This window comes from Anguilla anguilla, chromosome 6, assembly GCF_013347855.1.
Source record: "Anguilla anguilla isolate fAngAng1 chromosome 6, fAngAng1.pri, whole genome shotgun sequence".
Taxonomy (NCBI): Eukaryota; Metazoa; Chordata; class Actinopteri; order Anguilliformes; family Anguillidae; genus Anguilla; species Anguilla anguilla.
The window spans coordinates 36220390-36245786 of NC_049206.1; the positions used below are offsets into that span (position 1 = coordinate 36220390).

The following is a 25397-nucleotide window of genomic DNA, read 5'->3' on the forward strand; positions in this document are numbered from 1 at the left end:
AAATTATGAAAGATTGTTCACAACGTTTCGTCAGGTGCAGCAGAACTTTGGACCCTGGGAACATAGATATGCTCCCCTGTAGACATGTGCTAGTTCGATTTGTCTCTTTAAGATTTGTCTCTAAAGTAATGTGCATTTTAAGCATTATATTGCTTACTATATTTAGCTAGTTTAGATAGGGTTTATTGTGAGGAAGGCATTTACCTTCTACCAAAGGATTTACATGATTTACAGTGTAAGCTATTTAAATGCTGTTATTTAGGTTTTTGATTGATAAAAAAACACACTCTCTTGCGCTCTCTCTCTCCAATAATAACAATAAATATGTTGTTAATAAATTATACATATCATTTATTTGTTTAATCACAAATAAAAAATATTTCATTAATCACATGTCGATTTCCTGCACCTGTCTTGCACGTCCACAGACGTCCAAAAAATCTCCTAGCCAGATGTTCAAATATTGAACTGCACGTCTACTTCGAAGAGGGGTTGTAGTCAGACATCCAGATACTGAACCTGATTTACACGTCGTGCAGACATACAGATATGGTCCTGGACCGACCGACGCAATAGACATGATCTGCACGTCTGGCAGACGTCTCATGTTTGCTGGGAAATAGCAAACCTTCCAGTCTTAACAGCTAGTCTGTTTGTGGCCTAGTGGTCAAAGTTACAGTCTATGGACTAAAAAGTTGCTGGTTCAAGCCCAGCCAGGAACAAGTTTCTTTAATCTGGGTTTTTCCTCACTAATAATTGTCTATTACTTCTCAATTATTGCTTTTGCACCACATCTACCTGGCATTCACGAACGTATACACTGCATTATGACGTACTATCTACACGTTCAGTTAACCGGCTACAATATTGCAAAGCCATATGGACTCAACAGTAGCTCTTCTATTGTCACCAAAGAAATTTCCAAGTTTAAACAGCTAGTCTGTGCGTGGCCTAGTGGTCAATGTTATAGTCTATGGACCATGAAGTTGCTGGTTTAAACCCCGCCAGGAACAAGTTTCTTTAACCTGGTGTTTTCCACACTAATAATTGTCAATTACTTCTCAATTATTATATTACATTACAGGCATTTAGCAGACGCTCTTATCCAGAGCGACGTACAACAAGTGCATCAGTTCAAAGTGCAGAGGTGCAGAAAAAGTGGTATGCAGGGTTAACAGTTTAAATAATTGCTTGCAGAACAAAAACAAAGAAATAGTATAAACTAAGATCAATGATATCAATTAAACAGGAGTAACAAAGAAAAATTTCCTGTACCCTATATATAAAAAATTGTATACACTAGACTTAATAATAATTGAGTGGCACATATTTAGAACTTTTTTTGTAATAAAAAAAAGTTTATATTTATGGCTGCACGCCATAATGTGTATTCCAAATTTGCTGTATAGTCTGTTCAAATGGGTTAAAAAATATATATTTTTTAAAAATAATTAAGCAATCTGAACATGTGGTAATCTGTATTTTTACATTGTTTTTAGTTTGTAATTACGTACTTTGCACTGTACTTGCATCAACTTTCGCTACGGGCTAACACGTCAACAAAATACCTAGCCTAAACTAAATTGGGGTCGGTTTTCAAAATGCTTGGTCTGATTGAAGCGGTAGCTCTGCTTGGAATATCTGGGCCATGCAAAGATGAGTTGAGGCTTTGTTGAATTAAAAAAAAATCATTCTTGTTGTAGCGTCGGTCATTTCCTCCTACTTTCAGGTCTGTGTGCAAAACATCAACATCTTTTGCATCACATCTACCCGGCTTTCACCGAACATGTACATTATGACGTACCATGACGTTCAGTTTACCGGCTACAATATTGCAAAGCCATATTGACTCAAAGGGAGCTCTTCTATTATCACCCAAGAAATGTCCAAGCTATATTTCAATAGCTATAGATTCAAACAGAGCTCAGCAGTGCTTACTGGCCTGTGTTCTTTAAAACCACGGACAGGTTTGACTATGACATTTCACACATGGAATAGTTATGTACTGCCAAAGTTACACACTAGAAAGCCAGAGGTTGAAGGATCGAATCCCACCTCGCCCTCAGGTAGATATTTTCATATTTTACATTAATGTTTTCTTACACTTATATTTGCTTTAGCAAAAGTCACTCACGGCCAGCCATATGCATTTCATGACGGCAGATGTATTGATTTTCTTAAAGTTACACAAGCTGACCACTGTGCCTTTTCTACTAACTATATTTCTTCACTTGGCTACTGTAGAAAACATTCTTATCAGCAAACGCCACATTTCAATTCAATCAATCAATTTTTATTTGTATAGCGCTTTTAACAAAGGAGCTTTGTCACAAAGCAGCTTTACAGAGAACCGGCCCCCAAAGAGTAAGCCTAGGGCAACAGTGGCAAGGAAAAACTTCCTGACTGATAGCAGGAAGAAACCTTGAGCAGAACCGGACTCAGAGGGGGAACCCATCTGCTGTGGGCAGGCACCAGTTTGTTATGGAAAATCAACAGTGGCAGGAGGTGGGGTGCCCAGCTGGTCTAGCTGGTCTAGGGCTGGAGCTCTGGACCAGTGGGGGGTGCTCAGCAAACTTGAGCTAGAGCTCCGGGCAGGTGCCCAGAGCCGAGGAAAACGAGAAAAAAAAACATTGTTAGGGGGTTCAAATGGTAGATTAGCAAGCAGAGCAGAAGAGACAGAGGTCCCTCCGTGCGATAAGGAAAACCCTGGCAGAAAAAGGCTATGGCAGCATAGCTAAGGGAAACAGAGGCAGGGGCCAACCATGAGGACAGGCTTGAGACAGTCATCGCCAGACCATGACCGGTTCAGCTTAACACAGCACTAACCGCTCAGTCCATCAGAGACTCTATAGCTATGCCCACCACCCACTCCTGCCCCTCAAATATAGGAGAGACTAAAGAGATACGTTTTGAGCCTAGCTTTAAATAAGGTGATAGTGTCTGCGCCCCGAACATGGGCAGGCAACTTGTTCCACAGGAGGGGAGCACGAAAGGAGAAGGCTCTACCACCTATGGTACTTTTAGCTATTCTTGGAATAACAAGCAGCCCTGCAGCCTGCGAACGGAGCGTTCGTGAGGGAATATAAGAAAGAAGTAAATCATTTAAGTACAAAGGGGCAAGCCCATATAAGGCTTTAAAGGTAAGAAGTAGTATCTTATTGTCTATTCGGGATTTAACTGGCAACCAGTGAAGCGATGCTAACACTGGGCTGATGTGCTCGAATCTCCTTGTTCTAGTGAGAATACGAGCTGCTGCATTTTGAATTAGCTGGAGCCCTTTCAGAGAGGAATTTGCACATCCAGACAAAAGAGCATTGCAGTAATTTAATCTTGAAGTAACAAAAGCATGAACTAGCTTTTCTGCATCATGTAAGGACAGTATTTTCCGAAATTTTAAGATATTTCTCAAGTGATAAAAAGCAACCCTAGAGATGTTTTTAATATGTATATCAAATGCAAGATCTGGATCAAAGGTAACACCAAGATCTTTGATTACAGCACTTCAAGTAATGGAGATTCCATCAATGTTAAGCATATAGTCAGATAGTTTGCATCTCAGGGACTTGGGCCCAACTACCATTATCTTGGTCTTATTGGAGTTTAGCAAGATAAATTTTTGGGTCATCCATTCCTTTATGTCTATAAAACAGGCTTTGATCTTTGACAGCTGGACAACTTCATCAGGTTTAACTGATAGATACAACTACATTTCTACAGTCATGTTACCTCGCCCTGTTCTCTATCTACCCACATACAAACAATTATTAAGTATGCACTGTCTGCAACTCCCCATTAAAACATTACATTTAAAATCATGACATTTAAAATCATAACTACTAGTACTGAACATAAGAAAAGTACATCAGTGCAATAGATTTCCTATGCATTCCTACACATTTCACACGTTACTTCACCCACCACTTTAACAAATGATTTTTTATATCGTCTGTTATATATACCGTTCAATAAGGAAACGCATCTCAATCACGGTCATGTAACGAATGCCGATGACATCGGTGGTTGCGTAGCCTAGGCGCAGCCTAATTAAGGTAAATTAATGTCACCTGGGGGGCTCCTCGGAGGTACTTGATAAAACCGAGAGATGGCTTGGAGTTCTGATCTTGGTGCTCCTGTCCTGTGTTTTTTTTTGGCGGCGTGTCGTTCAGTTTGAACGATGGCTCAGTGATAAGTGTTTGTGATTCCCTCTCTTGCTCTCCCTTTTAGAATGTGTTCTTAATTGTTTGTATTCAGGTTTTTATTATTGTCTGCGCTCCGTCTATATTGTGTTCTCCCCGGTTGGCCTTAGTCAACTCACGTGTGCAGTGTATTCGTGTGGTGTATTTATACCAGCAGATTATTATTGTAGTGCTGTCATCCTCACTTGTGTATCTGTAGTGCAATCTCACTTGTGTGCGTGCCCAGACGTAATGTTACTGGGGAAATACCAATCCACTATATCCCGTGACTAGCTCTTTTTAATAGTAGCCTAAATAAAATATATTCTTTGCCATACGTTTTCCTTCAGTCATTGTTTTTCCCCCTCCGGACCTTACCGGATAAACAAAGGTGGTGGCAGCAAAGGTTACCCGTTATATGTTGTAAATCAGAGGTCCGCTACAGTCACTTCATTTACTTCGCACTATAATCTGTGATCATGTCAAACTTCACCTACATGCCCATTCTGCTAAAAAAATTTTGTTTCAACAACTCAATTTTATCATTTCTCTCGTACTATTGTTATTTTATCATATGCAAAGATTGATGGGACACATGCGTCTGCTCCTATTCTCCACTATCAAGTGCTTCGGTTCTACTACTTCCAATTCTCACATAAGGTCAGTGATGTAGCTAAGCAAAAAGGCGAAGAGGACTCCTACCTGCAGATAAGCCTATCAAAATGCCTTATAAACCTTACAAACACTAAAAGTGCATCTCGACGAAATAACAGGAGCAGGACAAAAGAGTACACAAGTTACGACCTCGGGAGCTCTAATTCTACGAGCTTGCTGATAATTTTGTCAATCAAGGCTCGTAGGGTGGCCGTGAAATCAGTGAGTACATACACTGGGCATATTTCAGCTGCGTTTCCCATGTGTTTATACTTACGCCACCGCACGCTTTGTCACAGCCATTGTTTTACATATATAGCAAAGCGAAAGTGCTCAACGGTACACGTTCATCAGACTGTACAAATTCACACAAGGACAGCCATAATCCACAACCGTTTCTTAAACGGTTACTTTGCATTTTTACACCCAGCTCCACTCTGCTGTTCATCATGAATCATGTCCTCAACTTTGTATCAGATTTGTATTATGGGCCTCAGGTAGGGTATAAAAGGTGCATACAATCAATACTTGTGGGCCCCAGTTCTGCCAGTTCTGCTCTTCCTGTGTTTGTTTAATCTGCATTCTTTTGGTCTTAATAAATAAGTGTGATCTGCTTGGCTTGTCTCTTGCTGAAATTGGTGCAGTATTTATTCTCCTTGAAAGAATCAATACCATTGGGCTCAGAGTAGCCTCTCTTGCTCTCCTCTTCCGATTCACTGACCATATCTATATCAGTTAGGTGAAGATACACCTTAGTCATGCTGAGATTTTTTCCAAATTTAAAGGAAAACAACAATAATGCCTCATTGGGTGTTTCATTTTCTCGTGCTAACACTGTAGCTCAGGGGTTCTCAACATTTTTTCCACCAGCGCCCCACCCCAAGGCTCAGGTTTGGCTGTACATCGCCACCACCCCAACCCACCCACCCATATTGAATGGAGACGTGAGGTGGTTATATTGATTTTTGTGTTTTAATTTATAACAAATATATCAAACTTACAGGTCAAGCATATCGTTTGAACTGGATTAAACTGAATAATTTAATAATTTATGATGCGCACGCGTAACCAACCAATGAGCAGTCGTGTCATATTTTGCACATACACGTGGCCTTTAAATCCAATGTTTTTCGCCTGGCAATAATCATTAAGTGCCTGGAATATTGTTTCCCCCTTGCCATCAGTTTCCAGGTACTTTTCAAACAGAATCTCCTCCCATGCTTCGCCAGAAAAGGCGAACCAAACATAGGCCATTAGAAAGGCATTGCTGTCCGCAATAGTTCTCTATAGAACTGCAAACTGTTTTTCACAACTGCTCTTCAGTGTCAAAAGCCATTTCATCTGTTCTTGATCACTTCTTTGATTACTGAAAGGACCAACTTTTCCCCTATGTTGAATGGGGGCCCACACTTAGCTATCAGCAGCGAAATGTTGTACGATGCTTCTAGACCACTGGCATTTTTAGTCAATTTTTAGGAGAAGAGATTGCTGATTTTTCCCTGTTTGATGAACCTCTCCTTCAGGGCTCTGCAAAAGTATAAGTCTTTACTCGCCTTTTCTGGGTGAATTTTTATTACGTGCTCTTTTAGGCGAGAGGGTTGCATCACCTCATTTGAAAAAACCTGCCCTCAGAATAAGCATAGAGGTAGCTGTGGGTTGGACGGAGACAGAAGAAACCCGAACTGTAAGTACTCGATACAACACTGACTGCACTTTTTCTTTTGAACTTTTTTGTTTACTTCTGTATGTGATTGTTATTCAATAAAAACTTTATTGTTTGATACCCGTGTGCAATTAGTGATTGAATTCATTTATTCCAAGCCCACAAGCCCACAAGTAGCTGGAATGTCTGCCAATGAAGCTCAAAATTTTCAATTTGCTTAAATCTGATTGTTAGATTGACTCACAGAAACTCCAGTAACGCTCCCCTCCATCCCACGAATGCCCACTGTAGCTAAATGTGTAAACCTGTGATATGTGTTATGTGTTATGCCCCAACTTGGGCTGCACGCAGACCCCTATGCGGACGTCCGCACGCAGCCCAAAATTTGTGACCTCACAGACTGTACGCATTCATAAAAATATTCTTTCACCACTCAAAAATCGTATTCCGTCATAGCAACAAGATAAACCCGACAATAGCCCTAAGATATGCCAATACAGCTGTGAAAATGCTCACTGAATAATGAAATAAACGAGAAAAAGTTTTAAAAAATGATACCATGTCATTCTGCAATATCTGGGATTAAATATTGAATAAATACATAACCTTACCATTGGCTTTACACGTAGAGATGTCCCTTTTGAGACTGAGTGGTCATATATTGTCTTGGACAATCCGTTTGTGAAATATACACGCATTTGTGATGTCTGGGTACCCTCCAAAATAGCTGTGCGTAATACCACGTGTGTCGTTTACGGCGTTGTCGCCCTTTTTAGTACAGTCTGGCTTTATTGACAAATCATTTATTCAGCAGGTGAGAGTATAAGCTTTCTAACGATGTATAACGTCTAATTTTGCTTTTGGAATAACGTTTTATAGGTCAGCGTAACTGAAAATTTTCTTATCATCACATTCACTTACGCATTCACTCTGTGGTAGCAGTAAAAGACACTGCACCTAACGAAACGTTTTTCGTAATTTCTTGGAAAATACTATTATTACTAAGGACTTCTGGGCATAGCTAAGCCATATATTTGCTGATAGACCTATCTGACATCGTTTTCTGGAGCAAAACAGAAGCGGATTGAACTGTATCGTTGATTTACTGTCTCTGTCTCCATATACTGAACACAGATAAAATGTCATCATTGCTGTGTAAGTATTACTTCTCAAAATATTTCAGTTATACACATTATTTTTGAAATTTTGAAATTGAGTGTCTTTAAGTAGGTTAGTGGTATTATATAATGTGGATTTTTTCACACTGTAATGTAAGCGTTAGTTAGTAGTGTAATAGTTTTTGTGATGCATGCAACAGTGATGGTCAGTGGAGGATACGCTGAAAAGAAAAACCAAAAACAGACCAAAATACACAGAATCCTCGCCCATATCGTCAGCCAACGAAACATAACAAAAACAAAACAGAATGGAAAGCAACGACAACAACTGGCGCATATTTATACACAACGGAACGCCGTCGCTGATTCACCGTGTCACTTGCTGTCGTCACTAGTTTTTCTTAGACACTTCCTAGTCCTGGTTTTAGCAGCCCGACAGATGGAAACAGAAACGGTAACCGTTCCCACGAGTCCTGAGCAGCACGGAGCGGCCCTGGTAACAGTTCGGCCCTACGGTGGAAAAGCACCTTTACAGTGTTTTGAGGCTAGAAGCATTTCTAGCTCCTGCACAACCTCACCCTCCCACTCCCCTTCTGACAACCCAACAGAATCCTTGAGTGAATCTCCCAGTCACCAAGCTCAAAAAATGGAAACAACAGAATGGGACATTTTATTTGTATAGTGAAACACAAGAAGGGCATTCTGTTCTGCAGCTGTACATTCTGCTGTAATTGCTGCCAAAGGCCTATTTACAAAATACTGATTATAGGGTGGGGGGAACTGTGAACAGTTTTGTGAATGAGAAATGTTATTCTCTGAAGGCATCTTATGTATGTCTGTAGACCAAATTAAAATGAACTGAAATGTATTCACATTCCCCTCATCCCGATAAAAACATTTTAGACAATTTGATTCATTTAAAACAAAATAGTATGAATGCTGATTTACTGCTGATTAAATACATGTCTGGTCGAATGCCTCATATACATGCAGGCAGTTTTGTAATAATATTTGCCTCTGATTGAAGACAAGTCTCAAATCCTTGTATGAAGAAGTTTTTCTATGGCCAGTGCAGACAAGGAGTGTGCAAAGCATACATACTATATTATAATATATTATATTACACAATCAGATTTGGAACCTTGACTAAATCTACAGGCAAAAGAAGTCCTCCTGAAATGTAACTGCTCGTTGTCTTGTGGTTTTTCTAAGATAGGGAACACAGGCTAATTGAAAGGGAGAGAGAAAGAATCATGTTTGTCACATGAAAACTTTTCAAAGTAACAAAGTAAGAATATGCTAATCATGGTATAATCAGTTGCAGTAATACTAGCCAAACTGGAAAATGACAAATAAATGCATGGATCCAAATAAAATCAACTTAAAGTTATGTACATTTTAAGATATCTAGAAATGTCATCTACATTGAATGTACAAATTAAGCCCTTCACAAAAGATATGGCAGGCTTCAAGACAACACAGATATTATCCAGTTTGCAGTGTGATTTATAAAATAAGCATGGTGTGCTCTGTCACATACAATTTGAGTCTGGTGTCCTAAACCTTGTGTCCAAACCTACCTTCCAGAGTTCTTGTTCATTAGTTAACAGATTGGGGTCCAATGAGCTGATGAGAGAAAAAATTTGAGTCTGTCCCCATTCTGATGGCCATGGCCTCTTCTTCAAGCTGAGGGAAAGGGGAATAGGTATGAGGTCCTGCAGAACTGATCTTAACCACTCTTATACACCTACCCAAAGGGCGCTAAATGATGCTAAATGTTCATCTCAAATAATATGTACATACATGTATGTGTATATACACAATTCAGACATGTATCCAGGTGTGTGCTTGTGTCGATGGTTTATATAAGGTGTGAAGAAAAACGTTGAAAACAAACCGTATTCCAACAGTAATGGATTCTGATGTTTCCAGAATGCTGTGGGATGCTTTCTACTGGCATGGATTAGCTGTACACATATACTTATAAGGCAAGGCCAATGCCTATGATGACAATGTTACCTTTGACTTATCAAAATCTTGATGTGTGTTTGGAAAGATGTGTAAAGGAAAATTCAGAAAATGCTTCTATTTAGTTACAGAAGATGTTTCTGTTTCTTTATGCATTTTAAGTAGTTACAGACCTGATGTCAAAAAATCTTTAGCAATGCAGTTATTGCATTATTATAATTTGATTTAAAAAACCCAGTCTCAATTAGTAAAACCAATAGAGATAACAAGAAATAAAGAAATAGTAAGGCAGTTCCCTTCCCCAAAGGAGGGTTGAAACTGACACCCCAGGTTGATGATTATGGTATTTTATAAACCAATAACTGTCCGCAACAAGTCAAACAACTATTAACACTTCAGTGATGGTACTGATATTGCTAAAATCCCCCTCTGATACTTAAACAATCAATCTGCTCTTTGTATACAGCAGTCAGGGCCCTCAAGGCCCTCGGAGAAGGCCAAAGATATTTTTAAATCTACTTTTAAAGAAGTGTATTAATTCCAATTTCATTCATTAATTATATTTTGTATTGATTTATATTTGAAAAACATGAAAACAGAAATGTTTCTAATACAAAATTAATATTCCCACCCTGCTCAGTTTGTGTTGGAAACAAATGGTTAATAAGGAAGAGAAAAAAATTCCCCGCAGTGTTCCTATAAGGATTTTGCCTTGGCAGTTGCTGGGTAGACAAATCATCAATAATAAATACGACATTGAGAAACTGAGCAAAATCAGACATGTTATACATCGTTAGAAAGCTTATGATTAAATTATGAAATTGCGTAGTTGAAACAGTATGTTTTTAGCAGAATGGGCATGTAGGTGAAGGTTGACATGATCACGGAGTATAGTGCGAAGTAAATGGAGTAACCGTGAGCGAGCTTATATTCCTTATCGAACGGAATATATAACAGTCGCTCTAAAGAGTTAGCCGTTGAAGTGGAGGGTTAAGTAACGTGTGAAATCTATTGCACTGCTGTGTTTTTTCATGTTCAGTACTAGTAGTTATAATTATGAGTGAATCATGATTTTAAATGTAATGTTTTAATGGGGAGTTGCAGAACGTACATACGTAGTAATTGTTTGTATGTGGCTAGATAGAGAACAGGGCGAGGTAACATGAATGTAGAAACGTGGCGTTTGCTGATAAGAAGGTTTTGTACGGTAGCCAAGTGAAGAAATGTAGTTAGTAGAAATGGCACAGCGGTGAACTGGTGTAACTTTTTAATAAAAGGAATACATCTGCCGTCATGAAATGCATATGGGTGGCCATGAGTGAGTTTTGGTAAAGCAAATATAAGCGTAAGAGAACGTTAGTGTAAAAGAGGAAATTATCTACCTGAGGACGAGGCGGGATTCAATCATTCAACCGGAGGTTTACCAGTCTGTCACTTTGTTAGGACAGCACCATGACATAGCTATGCAATGCGTGAAATATCATTAGCAAACCTGTCCGTGGTTTTAAAGAAGAACACAGGCCAGTAAGCACAGAATAGCTCCCGTTGAATCCATATGGCTTTGCAATATTGTAGCCGGTTAACAATTGAACGTGCAGACGGTACGTCATAATGCAGCGTATACGTTCGGTGAACGGCTGGTAGATATGGTGCAAAAGCAATAATTGAGAAGTAGTAGACAATTATTAGTGAGGGTAAAAGCAGGTTAAAGAAACGCGTTCCTAGCTGGGCTTGAACCTAGGACCCTGTGTTCCCAAGACTGTAACCTTACCTACTAGGCCACAGGCGGACTAGCTGTTTGTATTGAAAATGTTTCAGAGTAAAAAGGTATGGGTATTTTGCGTGTGTATGCGAGTTTTTCATTGGGTCGTGTAGGTGAATATTTGGCGGGTGTCGGTAAAATGTCCAATGGGGAGACATGTTATTAGTGGGATAGGCAGCAGGAAAAATAAGAATGAGAAGAAGAAGAAAGAGAAGAAAAAGAAGGAGAAAACGCAAAATCCCCTTAGTTTGGGGCTTTATTGTGTGGACATGTGAAGTTGTTTATGAAATCTGTCTGTTGAAATGGGGTCAGAATGTACAGAATTTTATGTTTTTAAGGGCTGAGTGTCTGTGGCTGTTGTGGTTATTTCTGTGGGGAACCCTGAAAAGTGCCAAACTCTCGGTGCATTGGCAGACTACAGCATAAATTGCGTCTTTTGTTTATATTCAATATTAGTAATTGCAGCGAGAAACTGCAGCTGTAGACACAAGACAGTTTATGTTATGGTAGCAACGGAACAAAGCGGACTATATATGTATTACCGTCATTTATATTACCGTCGTTTTATTATACCAGCGTGTTTTCGCGCGTTTGCACAGAAACTCAAATACTATCAATAAAATGGTTTAGCTATTTCTCAGCATAATGACAGATTCAAAGACTAAACAAACTCACGCGATACTGTCTTCAAATGGATCCATGCTCAAGAAAAGTAATTATTCATCCTCTCAAAAAGCTTTTGCTAACAAACTTTTAGTAGCCTAGTATGCACTCTGGCTGGCACTGTCTAGACTCTACGGTGTCGGATTACTTGCGTCGCCATGGATGTCGTCTAGCCGCTTGCCGTAAAGAAGTTTACTAGATGTCGTAACACTTTAGATGTGGAGCTACAGCTCTTCAGCACCCCAACTAATAAAAAAGTCCAAATGGCAGGCAAAGAATATGGCGGACATAGGTGGTCCCAATAAAAAAGTTGTAGAGCACTTTCGGATGCATCGGTCGATGAAGTTTTGTGTTGATATGACTTACGGTGTGGGAGTTATGACCTTTTAAACATGACCCTTTGTTATAGCGCCACCATCTGGCCTACATGAGTGATTTTCAGTGCCTGAGTAGTGGGGGGCCATAGGAACCCACCTACCAAATTTGGTTGGTCTACAACTTATGGTTGCTGAGCCTCAGACATTTTAGTGGAGAAAACTTCCACGCCCCGTCTAAAAAGTCAAAATGGCGGTCAAACAATATGGCGGACATAGGTGGTCCCAATAGCAAAGTTGTAGAGCACGTTCAGATGCATAGGTCGATTAAGTTTTGTGTTGATCTAACTTATGGTGTGGGAGTTATGGTCTTTTACGCATGACCTTTTGTTATAGCGCCACCATCTGGCCGAAATAAGTGGTTTTTAGTGCCTGAGTAGTGGGGGGCCATAGGAACCCACCTGCCAAATTTGGTTGCTTTAGGACTTATGGTTTCTGAGCCTCAGACACTTTTAGCGGGGGGGGAAAAAAAAAATAATAATAATAATCCGAACAGATACAATAGGGCTCCACCAGCTTCGCTGCTTGGACACCTAATAATAATCCTAACAGATACAATAGGGCTCCACCAGCTTCGCTGCTTGGACCCCTAATAATAATAATCCTAACAGATACAATAGGGTTCCACCAGCTTCGCTGCTTGGACCCCTAATAATAATCCTAACAAATACAATAGGGTTCCACCAGCTTCGCTGCTTGGACCCCTAATAATCCTAACAGATACAATAGGGTTCCACCAGCTTCGCTGCTTGGACCCCTAATAATAATCCTAACAAATACAATAGGGTTCCACCAGCTTCGCTGCTTGGACCCCTAATAATCCTAACAAATACAATTGGGTTCGACCAGCTTCGCTGCTTGGACCCCTAATAATAATCATAACAGATGCAATAGGGTTCCACCAGCTTCGCTGCTTGGACCCCTAATAATAATAATAATAATACATTTTATTCATGCTGTACTTTTCAACATCCATAGGTCATATGTGTAGCACAATTTTTAAGTGTACCGCAGCTCACTTGCAGATTATTTTCACCATAAATTATTTGTATTTCACACTTTCATGTGACACTTAGTGCTCTATTTTCCAGAATCAATGTCACACAAAACATGGGCTCAGTCAATGGCACGGCACATGGGTGCACTGGGTATGGCTAGTGAATGTTGGCATTTTCAAACCAGAGGTGAGGAAGGCACAGCACAAAATGTGGGGTGCACCTGGAAACAGGGCTGCGTTATACGAAATATATTACCAGTAGGAGTGGTGCAGCTGGATTTGTTAAGAGCTAAGCAAACAACCTATTTTCATTCCCTTTAAGAGCCGTGCACATTGCACAGGGTGTACTGCCAATTTCAGTACTCTACAGCTGCAATGGAAGGCAAGGATATTGATTTAGTGATCAGACGTTTCTCACAAGACGTTCTTTGGTGGGAGTTGGCCTGTAATTTAAAAAAAATTGAGCCAGAATGAATCTCATTTAAAGAATTTGTTCGCATTTGTTTGAATTTTCATCAATCAGAATGAAAACATTGCCTAAACATTTATTGTGGGGCTGTTTTAATGTCTCATTAAACCTGTAGCTAAATAGCTTATATGGGCTATTCATTAACTAAGTAATAATGACAAGAGTATCTTGAAGTTTTATTAAACAAAATAAAACCAGGGAAGACTATATAAAGCCTGTGATCCCGTTCACAGCGGTAAAATGACTTTGTGTTGCTCAGATGAAAGAAAAATTATAACACAGGAGTCCATCATTAATTCATGACAATGGCATGGATTAACCATGGCTTAAAGTTATTCAACACTTAATGTTAGATAGATAAAAGTGGATTATTTATTTATTTATTTTTCTTCTCTGGTTTATGCTGCTAGTTGTCCGGAGACACCTGCATGTTTTTATATTGTGGTCTTGGTGCCTCCTTCTGGGCAGCGCGATGGGCTGCACCTGAACCAGAGGGGTACTGCTGTACTGGGCCATCTTATGCTTAAGGTAGCACAGGATTATTTAAACTAGGGACATAGTTGGCAGGGAGGTTTAGAAAGTGAAAAGGGAAGGGAAGTGCAGAGTGCTAGGATGGAAGCTGTCAGGGTTTCCTATAATAGTGTGAACACTAATGAAGTCTATTTAAAGCAAAGTTGTAGTATTTGTGGCTTGGGATGGCGGGGGGAGAGGGAACAGGAGAGGATATTTAGAAGTAATAATCTGAAATGTCTTTGTTTAAATGCTAGAAGCATTTTTGGAACATGAGGCTGCTATGAATAGTGGGGACTTTGACATAGTTGAGATTACAGAGACATGGCATGGGGAGGAGGTTGTAGATTAATATAATATAAAAGGGTGCAAACTCATTAGGAAGGATAGATCCAGTAAGATGTGGGGGTGTAGTTCTCTATGTAAAAGAAAATTTTAATGTGCAGAAAATTCCAGAAATTGACCAGTTCATGCCTAGTGAAGATATTTGGATAAAGCTCATTGGGGGACATGAAAAGGGCCTTACGGTAGGAGTGTGTTACCGGCTGCCAGCTTCAGACAGTAGTGTGAATTAAACACTATTTGGAAAAATAAAAAATAAAGCTTGTCAGTAATTGTGAGACTATTATTATGGGTGACTTCAATTACCCTGCTATTAATTGGGAAATAATGACAGGACAAGGAAAAAGTGAGAAAGAATTTTTAGATGTTATAAATTACCTTTTTTGGCATAGCATGTCAATCAGCCGATAGAGGGAAATCAATACTGGACCTGGGGCTATGTAATGATCTGGACAGAATTTGTAGCATAGAGGTAATTGAGCCATTTGGGACTATCGATCATTCTGCAATTAGATTTGATGTATTATGGCAAATTAACATTGACTTTATGGCCAGATTTCTAAATTCTAGAGGAGCCAATTTCAACAAGAAGCAAGAAAATTGAAGTAATATTGACCAGGTGAAACTTGTTAACTGCAAGTCTATGAATGAAAAGTGTAGAAGGTTGAAAAAGGTTATTTTTGAAGTGTAATGCTAATTTATTTAAAAGGGAGGGAAACGTAAGTTTGAAGAAGCACACTCCCCAATGAATGAACAAAGCCAAACAAGAGAGTTTGATGGAAAAAACTGTATATGATATACAAAAATGACAGCACTGAGAGTAATAAGGCTGAATAATGTAATATGCGTGCTAAGATTAAAAAAGAACTACGGGAAGCCAAGAGGCTCTTTGAAAGGGAAATCGCCCAAAATGCAAAAAGTAATCCTAAACGTTTCTTTCAATACTATAGTAGGAAAAGGAAAGTCAAAGAGGATATCAGGTGCATCAGGAATGAAGAAGGAGCATTGTTTTCTAAGAATAAAATGTTGCTGATGCCTTAAATAGTTATTTTGTTCAGAGTTTTGGAGAAGATGTTACTAAAAGACCGGAAGCCATATTCAGTATTCAGGATGTCTTATCAAATATTGAAATAGAGGATAAAAATTTACTGGATGAATGACTTAAACTAAAGACAAATAAAGCAGCAGGCCCTGATGGCATATACCCAAGAGTACTCAAAGAGTTATCGGAGATCATTTTTAAACCACTGGCAGGTATTTTTAGACCGTCCCTAGAAACTAAAGAAATACCTGAGGAAGCAAGGTAATATTACATGACATTACAGGCATTTAGCAGACACTCTTATCCAGAGTGACTTACATTGTATCCAATTATACGGCCAGATATATACTGGAGCAATGCAGATAAAGTACCTTGCTCAAGGGTACAACGGCAGTGTCCTACCTACCAGGGAATCGAACCTGCGACCTTTAGGTTACAAGACCAACTCCTTAGCCATTATACTACACTGCCACCCTATGATATAATACCAATATATACGAAAGGGGACTGTACTGATCTGTACTGTCTCTCCACAACCCCTTCCAAGTTCCCCCAGAGCCCCTGGTCTCAGTAGTTGCAGTGCCGGACACCCAGAGGGCTCCTCAGACGCCTGGGCGGGAGTGCTGGCATTGTGGGCAGCCCAACCATTTCCGCAGGAACTGTCCTCTGATGGAAGTGGGGCAAGTGGTGTGGGTCGCTGGCCCGCCAGCCCTCTCCCCTAGTCAGGAGGGGATTTACCGGATACCGGAAAGGATTCAAGGGGGTACATGCCAGGCTTTGCTTTTTTCGGGGTGTAAACAAACCATGATTCACCAAAGCATGGTTCGGCTCAAGACATTGGTGGAAGCATTGTGGGTGTCAATAAGGCGTGTGCATGGGGATATTCACAATTACCCAGTGGTGCCAGTGGAAATTCGACACGGGGGAAAAAGCATAGAGTAAAGGCCGTGATTAGCTCCCGCCTGTCGCATCCCATTTTATTGGGTATTGATTGGCCGGGGTTTAATAATATAATGAAAGGGCACATGGGGAAGCGATCAAGACTGATAGAAATCTGAAAGCTATGTGATGTGTTCAGTGGTGACGCAAGGTTGTCCGACGCTGCTGAGGGAGAGGCGGGGTCAGGAGAACCTCGCAAGAGCTTTCTTGACTTCAGGCATACATCTCCAGGAGGACTTTCTGCTCAAGCAATCTCAGGATGATACTTTACGCTTTGCCTTTGACCAAGTGATAGCTATTGATGGTCACCGGGCATGCCCTGGCACCGCTCTAGTTCACCCTTATTTTTCTATTATTAAAGATAGGCTATACCGAGTGAGTTGTGACACTCAAACCAGAAAGAAAAACACCCAGTTGTTGGTACCGAAGAGCCATCGGGAAATGCGATGGCTGGTCACCTGAGTAGGCTAATGGCCTGCTTCTAATGGCCAGGCATAATGGGCGAAGTGCAGAGGTGGTGTGCATCTTGTCCCGATTATCAGTTAGTAAATCCTGTGGCTACAACAAAAGCAACGTTGCGAACATTACCATTAATGGAGGTCCCATTTGAACGGTTGGGGATAGACCTCATCGGGCCATTAGACCAAAGAGCACGTGGGCATCGCCTTGTGTTAGTTTTAGTAGACTACGCAATGCGATAACTGGAATCAGTGCCGCTGTGTAGTACTGTTTCCAATAAATCCACAAATAAATGCAGCTGATGCACAAATCAATGTAGCCGATCCACAAATAAATGTAGCCGGTTCACATTTGTGCATTTCCTGTCGCTTGGATTTATTCATGGATTTTTGAGACAATCTGTGTGACACAATTTACAAAAAATCCACAGATATACGTTTTGTTCACATGAGTCTAGTCTAGCAAATCAGATTTTAACCCCTTAGCGCACATGGCAAATCTGGCCAATCCTTGCCCATTTAGGCGTACCCTATTTAAAGCTTTATAACTCCAGATGTGAACACCACAGAGACTTGAAAAATGGCTTAAATGAAGCAAGACATTTATACCATTTACAATACCAAGTTAGATTATTATTTCCAAAATTATGAATATAAACTAAAGTGCCACAAATGCAATTGTCTTGGCAAAAAATCAAAAATGAATTTGCTCTTTTTTAGTTTGCAATGAAATACTGAGAGATCCCACATATACAGCAGGTTAAACTATACATGTCCCGGATCAAAAACTCTTGGACCACAAGTTCATCAAATCTAAGGGTGGCTATGTAGAACTGCTAAAGTTCTATGAAGCAAAAACTAAGCAGTGTACCCAGTGTCTCCAAACATATTCACATATTTCACTACAAACTCAGTTTTGCATCATTTTCAAGTGGTAATTACAAGCTTTCCATCAGTACAGTGGTCTAAAATATCTAGGGGTCCAGAAACATATCCAGAATCTCTTCAAAAATGAATAAAATGCTTTTTGTCCATTGAGCCCCTTATGAAGGTTTAAGATGAAACGTTGACATCAGATTTTAAAATAATGCAGAAACATTGTCTCACAATGCAGTACAGTACCTAAATGTGCAATAATTAACTCATATGTATTTCTGTACTCTACAGTATGTAATGTTTTCTTGTATGGGATGACAATTTTTAACCATCCACCACGTCTTGGCAATGTCACGTCATCACTGTTGCATGCATCACAAAAACTACTAAGCTAACAACGAACGCTTACATTACAGTGTGAAATATCCTCATAATAAAATACCACTCACCTATTTAAAGACACTCAATTTCAAAAACTAACGTATATAACCGAAATATTTTGAGCAGTAATACTTACATAGCGATGAAGTGTTATCTGTGTTCAGTAGATAAGTAAGGAAGTAGGAGACAGAGACAGTACATCAATCCTGTCATCCTCTCCTGTTCTGTCTGACTCCAGTAAATGGTGTCAGCTAGGTCTATCAGCAAACATATCGCATAGCTATACTCAGAAGTCCTCAATAATAATAATATTTTTGAATAAATTACAAAAATCATTGATAATGTTTCGTCGGGTGCAGTGTCTTACTGTTACCACCGAGTGAATGACATAAGTGAATGTGATTATGAGAAAACTTTTGGTTACGCTGAGCTATAAAACACTATTCCAAAAGCAAAATTAGACATGTTATACATCATTAGAAAGCTTATTCTGTCACCTATTGGATCAATTAATTGTTGATCAAGCCAGACAAAGCGTAAAGTATCATCCCGAGACTGCTTGAGCAGAAAGTCCTCCTGGAGATGTATGCCTGCCAAAAAGGGTGACAACACCGTAAACAACGTGTGGTATTATGCACAGCTAGTTTGGAAGGTACCCAGGCGTGTGCGCGTATATTTCACAAATGGATTATCCAAGTCAATATATGACCACTCAGTCTCAAAAGGGACATATCTCAGTGTAAAACCAATGGTAAGTTTGTACATTTATTCAATATTTAGTCCCAGGCATGGTATAATTCTTTCTTTAATTGTCTTGTTTATTTTGTTATTCAATAAGCAGCATTTTCACTGCTGTATTGGCATATCTTTGGCCTATTGTTGGATTTATCTTGTTGCTGTGACGGAATACGATTTTTGAGCCTTGAAAGAATATTTCTGTGAATGCCCAGTTAGACAATATTGTCCAATATGTCATAGGTGGGGGGTGTGTTGTAGATGAGACTGCAGGGAGGGGGTGCTTGATAAATGAACGGCGCTGCAAAACACCGTATTGGCATAGTTGCCGTGTATCGTCTACTAATGAAACTAGAACACAGAGTCTCTGTTTTCAACTCATACTTTGGTTGCAGGAGCAATGAGTTGAGCAATCTAGGCACGCCGGCCGACCACTAGGGGGATTATGCTAAGAAGTTAATAACAATTGCAAACCAGTCTAATTAAATTGCTCCAATCTGTTCATATTATATAATTAAGGAAAATGCTGTTTCTAAGAACAAATGAAATTATATAGCCTGACAGGCTGCATCCATTGGGTTTTGTTTAAAGAAATACCCATGCTAATTTTTTTTTTTTTACCAAAGCGGAGAATATGCTCCCATAACACTGTTTAAAAAGTTAAAGTTGTCATCAAGGTTGTGATTAATGTCATTATAAACATCCATGCGACATTATTTTTCACAAATCTAAACACTTCTTTCACCGAACATACAGCATTTCCTGGTTCTGTTTGTCTCGCTTCTGCTCGCACAAGGCATTAGTAGGCCTTTGCCATACATTCAACGAGTTGTTCAGTAGGCAACTCAAGTTTTCGTACCAATTTAATCTTTCAGTTCATTTCAGTCATTCAATACATTTTGTTCATTTGAGTAATTTGAGTCATTCAGTTCATTTGCATCATTTGAGTCATTCAGTACATTTTGTTCATTTGAGTCATTCAGTACATTCAGCACAATGAGTTCAACTTGTTAATTTGAGTCCTTCAAACTTTGAACAAATTGAAGGAAACAAATAAAAGACCAGTCTGACGGGCCTCCGCTCCAGCACAGTAGTACACAAGCAATTCCTTATCATTTATTTAATGACATAAGTGCTATTTGCAATCCCTACAGTGCAGATACTAAAAAAATCCCATAGGCATATGCCAGTTGCTTACATTTTGCCAATTTATTGTCTTTAGTGACAAGAGTCATGCAGCGGCTGAAGGAAGAACCCAACTCGGTCATGCAAGCTCATTCTCGCACTTCAGTGAAAAACTGCTCAGAAATAAGTCACCTTCTGTCCTTTGTAGGTGAATTTCTACATAGCATACACCATTGATAGGCTTTTCAAAGATGTTTGTGCAACACTCAGCCTGCATTTAAAAATAAAAGGTGCTCAAGTAAGGTGATGCAAGTTGTGAAATCGTTTGCATCATTGGTGTCAGGTGTGTCATGTGTACTTATTCCAACCAACGCTAAGCATGCGTAACTATGTGGTTATTGACGTAGGATCTGATTTGGACTTACTGTTATTAGCCTGCTGGCTAAAGCATGGTAAGCTAAGTAGTTACTAAAGCAAGTGAACTGTAGAAAGGCCTGTATGGTATTGCTGGCTAAAACACTGTAAGATAAGTACCCCATTGTATCTGCATAGCGTGAACACTAGCAACATCAGCTGCCCTGGCTGACCATTGACAACATACCGTTCCTCCTGGTTGTCAAGCACCTAATTCACTCCCTTTCAATTTTTGGGACCTTGTGGGAGTTAATACTTTTAAAGCACAAACTAACTATGGAAGACAAACCATCAACGCAATGTTTTTTTCTAAACAAAACGTATAATTTTTGTGAGCTGATAAACTGTTTCAGGTTTAGGTAAGCTATAAATAGAGGAATTATTTTCAGATAAGCTACTGCATAGAAATACAAGCAGTAGTTTTTAAAATTATTTCTGTTATGACATGGGCTTACAACACAACTGAATTTGCTATTGTGCACAAGGATACAACACTCAGTTTGAATAACTTTTTGTTAGATTCTTGTTACTTTTTCCTTTCTAAGGCAATAAAACATTGTAAATACACCAGATAATAAGACACACAGATACATTTTGACCTTAGTGCTCTCATGTATTTATCTATTATCATGCATAGTTAGTTTGTAAATACTTGGTTTGGGAAGCGGGGCATGGTTCTATCAATTTAGCCTGGACACCTGAGAAATAGCCTACTTGCCACATCAAAACAAAATACTTCAAGGCACTCACTGGGAAAGTTTAGATGCATAAAGGCATATTTGATGCAGTAAAATAGAGTCTCTGCAGTGTAATCTGGGGCATTGTAGAGCTCAAGGAAAATGTTCACTGCTATTAAGCTTGAATTGAAATACTCAGACTACAGGGAAATTTTCAGATTCACCTACATCGATGGTGCCATCCCGTTAGTTCATGTAATGTATGCTCTCTTGGCTCAGAAACCATTTCTCTCCTAACTGCATGTGCAAAGCTTTGCAATATATAGTTTTGAATGGTATTGGACATCCAATTGTCTCTTCACTGGAGCCATTCACGAGCTCTGGGCAAAGCATACCTCTGCTACATCAGAAGTTGCCAGTGAACTCGATCATGGTTCCAATAGCCTCTCAGTGGTAGTCCATTAATGGCTAAGGAATTTGATAGATCTAAAAAGCAGTTCTGAAACTTTCCTGGCAATTTGCTGATCTCTCTCAATCTGATCAGGGAGTAAGTAATTGATTTGTTGTTGAGGGATAAAGCACTCTATGCTGGCCAAATTTTGTCGTCACTTTATGCCAATTTTAAAATCCTCCCGTTGTAAGCAAAATTTCCATCAATGTGCTGGAACCCCTTTACTCTCACGCTTTGTAGCAGAAAAAGCAAAAAGCACAGTCCAAAAGTGGCCTCCACCACTTTGAAAACCAGCTTGCCTGAAACGATTGCTCTAAAGTTCCAAATCTTCTTCCAGGAGAAAATTTGGCTGTTCTCCGGTTTCGTCTTGGGTTTAGGGAAGTTTATAAATCCTACACCCGCCATAAACGGTCGGTCTGCGTACCGACTGTTGCTATTGCATGTCGCATAACAGCAATGTTTAAATATAAACCATGATTTCTTTCAAAATTTCTTACTGAAAGCTTGCAATGTTACCAATTCTGGCGCCTTCTCCATAGACGAGTGTACTAATGCGACTGCTTTGTTGTCTGACTTCCGGTTATTGAGTGTCACCGGACCTTATGTTGAAGAGCTAAAAATAGCATCGCCGCGGAGCGCTATTGCTTCCCGCTGTGGTGGTGGTTGGTCTTGCCTCCAAATTTGAAGCAAATTGAGAACATTTTCTTCAGACTGGCTATGGTTTCGGTAGTGGAAGACATCCACATCCTGGCTACCTTTGGGCTGCTTGAAGAGAAAAACTCTGATATCCTTTTATTCACTATTTTGGACTCACTATGCCACTCCCTGTGACCTGATGTCATATGCTACTGCATCATGATTTTTGAACCAAGGCACAAGCACCCTTGACTACAATCATTCCAATAATTTCTTATAAAATATTCAATTTGCTAGTTAAAAAGAAACAAAAATGTTCAGTAAAAATATTATTTGCAATGTGTTCCACTCTTGGCCAGCAGGTACATGTGTGCATATGTGTGCGTGGTCAACTTTTTTCAAATGCTGTGAGGCTGTGGGCAGCTATGTGGATTAAATGGAAGGCAAAACCCTAGATGTGAATCATGTTATCCTGTTACCTCATGCAGGACATAACCTGTAAAGCAGCATCTGTACCAAATGATCAAATGCTACACAGTTTTCCATGCCAATGCCGTCGATTGTCTGTAAAACAGAAATTAGTCTTGACAATATTTTCACCTGTAGCATACATTTCTTTGCATACCAGTAATCCCGTTAGTTGTGTTACCGTCCAAATCGACTAGGTTTACAACAACATGATAACAATTCTGTGAATTCTGTGTAAACCAAAAACCTGCACCCACACTGAACCTTTTCAGATAAGACTGGACACCCTTTGCTGTGTGTGTGCATGTGTCATACAGGTGAGGTGGCATCTGCTGTGTTTTTCATGTGTGTACGTGTGTGCATGCTGCATACATGGGTGCATGTGTAGTACAGGCATTGCTGTACTTGCTTTCTTAGATAAGTGGGCATGTGCGTGTTAAACGATGCTGTACCTGCTCTCTTAGATAGGTGTGCATGCAGGGCCCAAGGCCCCTCAGAGTTAGCCCTACTATGAAGCACCAGATGGACAGTCCTGCTTCCACTGCTGCTAGCAGTGCACTGGGAAACCACAAGGCCAGAGTGGTGTCCTGTAAGTAGATAGTTGGTTTAAGTCATGCACACACAGATAAAACCCAACACAATTTCTCCAGTCCAATGAGTCCATTAGATGTCCCATCATAATCCGCAGTGCAGTTTTAAAATCAAATACTCCAACTGCACCCCACACATTAAAAAAATATCATATCAAATATCATTTTTGTTTTCAACCAAATTAGTTATTCTTTAGCTGGATTAATTTCAGGATAATTGACTTGGACTTGGCCACATTTAAGGCCTAAGCAATGCAAATGAAAAAAACACATCTTGGGGCGATTAAGCATTAAGCAAACCTTAGAAATATAGGACCACCTGGAGGAGACTCACGTAAATGCGGGTGGTGTCAAAGGGGCAGTCTGTCATGAAAGACGAGTGGGGGCTGATGGGAAGGCCAGTGGAGTTGCAGCCCACCATAAGACTGTGACCGTTCCCTTCAATGGTGAGAGTGATGGCCAGGAGCAGACCCACACAGCAGGCAGTAGACAACAGGGCATTCAGGAAAGATGATACCAGAAGACCCACATGCTAAACGGGGTAAATTAAGAATTTGTTTAAAACATTGTTTTGGCACTCATCACATGTCTCATGTCTTAATAAAGATTTGCATATCCAAGGAAAAATGTAATTCAATGAAATTCAGAATACAGGACAGCAATTCCCTTGGACAAATTTTCTGGAATATAGGTTTTCACTCAGGAAAACATCTCTTTCTAAGCAAACTATTCTCAGCCTCTTTTATGGATCATATACTGAAACACTTTGAACATTTTCTCATACTTTCTGTTAAACTGGTAGCCCCAATATTGTTTATCATATAAGACTGTGACACTGGAAAACTCCCTAAACCGCTTCACATCCTTTCCTAAACAACTGTATAAAATCAATTGCACATTTCCCCTAAACCAAGAAAACCCTGTCTTGCTCTGTGCTTTTCCACAATCATTTTTAATATCTTGCAAGTTTAATGAAGAGTTGTTATCAAGGATGTACAATATTATTAAAATACTTTACCATTTTCCAAATAGAGAGATTTTTAGACACCAAAACAGCAATGATGCCAGTTGCAATACTCTGAAAATAATAATCAGTGAAAATTAGTGACAAGACAGAAATGGGCATAAACAACGTTTACAATGATAACGCATTTTACATTGGTTATTTCTGTGCCTACCACCCCAGGAAAATGTTTACCGCAATACTAGTTATACCCAGGAGTTCAAAATTAAAATTAACACAATTATACAAGCCATAAATCTACCATCTAAGACATATACGTTCACTGACCAGCAGTCCTGAAGTCGCAGATATTACGTTGGCAGCAGAGTATTCGGTCGTGATTTTATCGTTCGGTTTAGAAATATGACGCAAAATGCAGCCATGAACAATTGCACCCAAGAGTAAGTTTATGTGGCCAACGAAAATCAGTGTTATTCCTTTCTTCATTAGTCGTCGCGGCCCCTTGAGTTTATCTGAAAAAATAAAATAAAATAAAACATGATAGTGTAGCCACTTTCAGTCTTGGAATGACAATGACTAAAAAGCCTAATGCTAGACTGGTATTTCATTCCACTTGAAAAAAGAAAAAAAAGAATGCCACGGAAGCATTTGAACGGATTTATACATACGGTTATATTGAAAGGTATCAGTTTTCGCACTATATCTGATTTTAAATAAAACAACAATGAGGTTAAAGTGCAAACTGTCAAGTTTATTTTTATGGTATTTACATCCATATCAGGTGATCAACCTATAGGAATTACAACCCTTTTTCTACATAGTCCCTCCATTTTAGGGGAGCAAAAGAAACAATATTGCTCCCCTAAAATTAATATAAAGTAGGGGAGAGTCACTATGAATATAACAGTTTTTGGATTTTGCTCATTTACCCAGAAACTATTTAACC

General features: G+C 39.5%; 1 protein-coding gene across 2 annotated transcripts in view; it reads right to left on the bottom strand.

Annotated features, from left to right (window-relative positions):
* LOC118229065 (keratinocyte-associated protein 3) overlaps positions 1-25397 on the bottom strand; it is a 37694-nt gene that overhangs the window by 10918 nt on the left and 1379 nt on the right. Inside the window, exons 2-7 of one of the 2 annotated variants that reach the window (XM_035420736.1) lie at positions 24779-24963; positions 24506-24565; positions 23822-24019; positions 23350-23484; positions 9191-9296; positions 8262-8836 (exon numbers count right to left, since the gene is read on the bottom strand). In XM_035420736.1, the coding sequence (XP_035276627.1) occupies positions 9210-9296; positions 23350-23484; positions 23822-24019; positions 24506-24565; positions 24779-24963 (665 nt within the window). In that variant the 3' untranslated portion in view covers positions 8262-8836; positions 9191-9209. Of the gene's footprint in view, positions 1-8261; positions 8837-9190; positions 9297-23349; positions 23485-23821; positions 24020-24505; positions 24566-24778; positions 24964-25397 lie in introns of those variants that run through there. The other variant, XM_035420735.1, reaches the window with a different exon arrangement.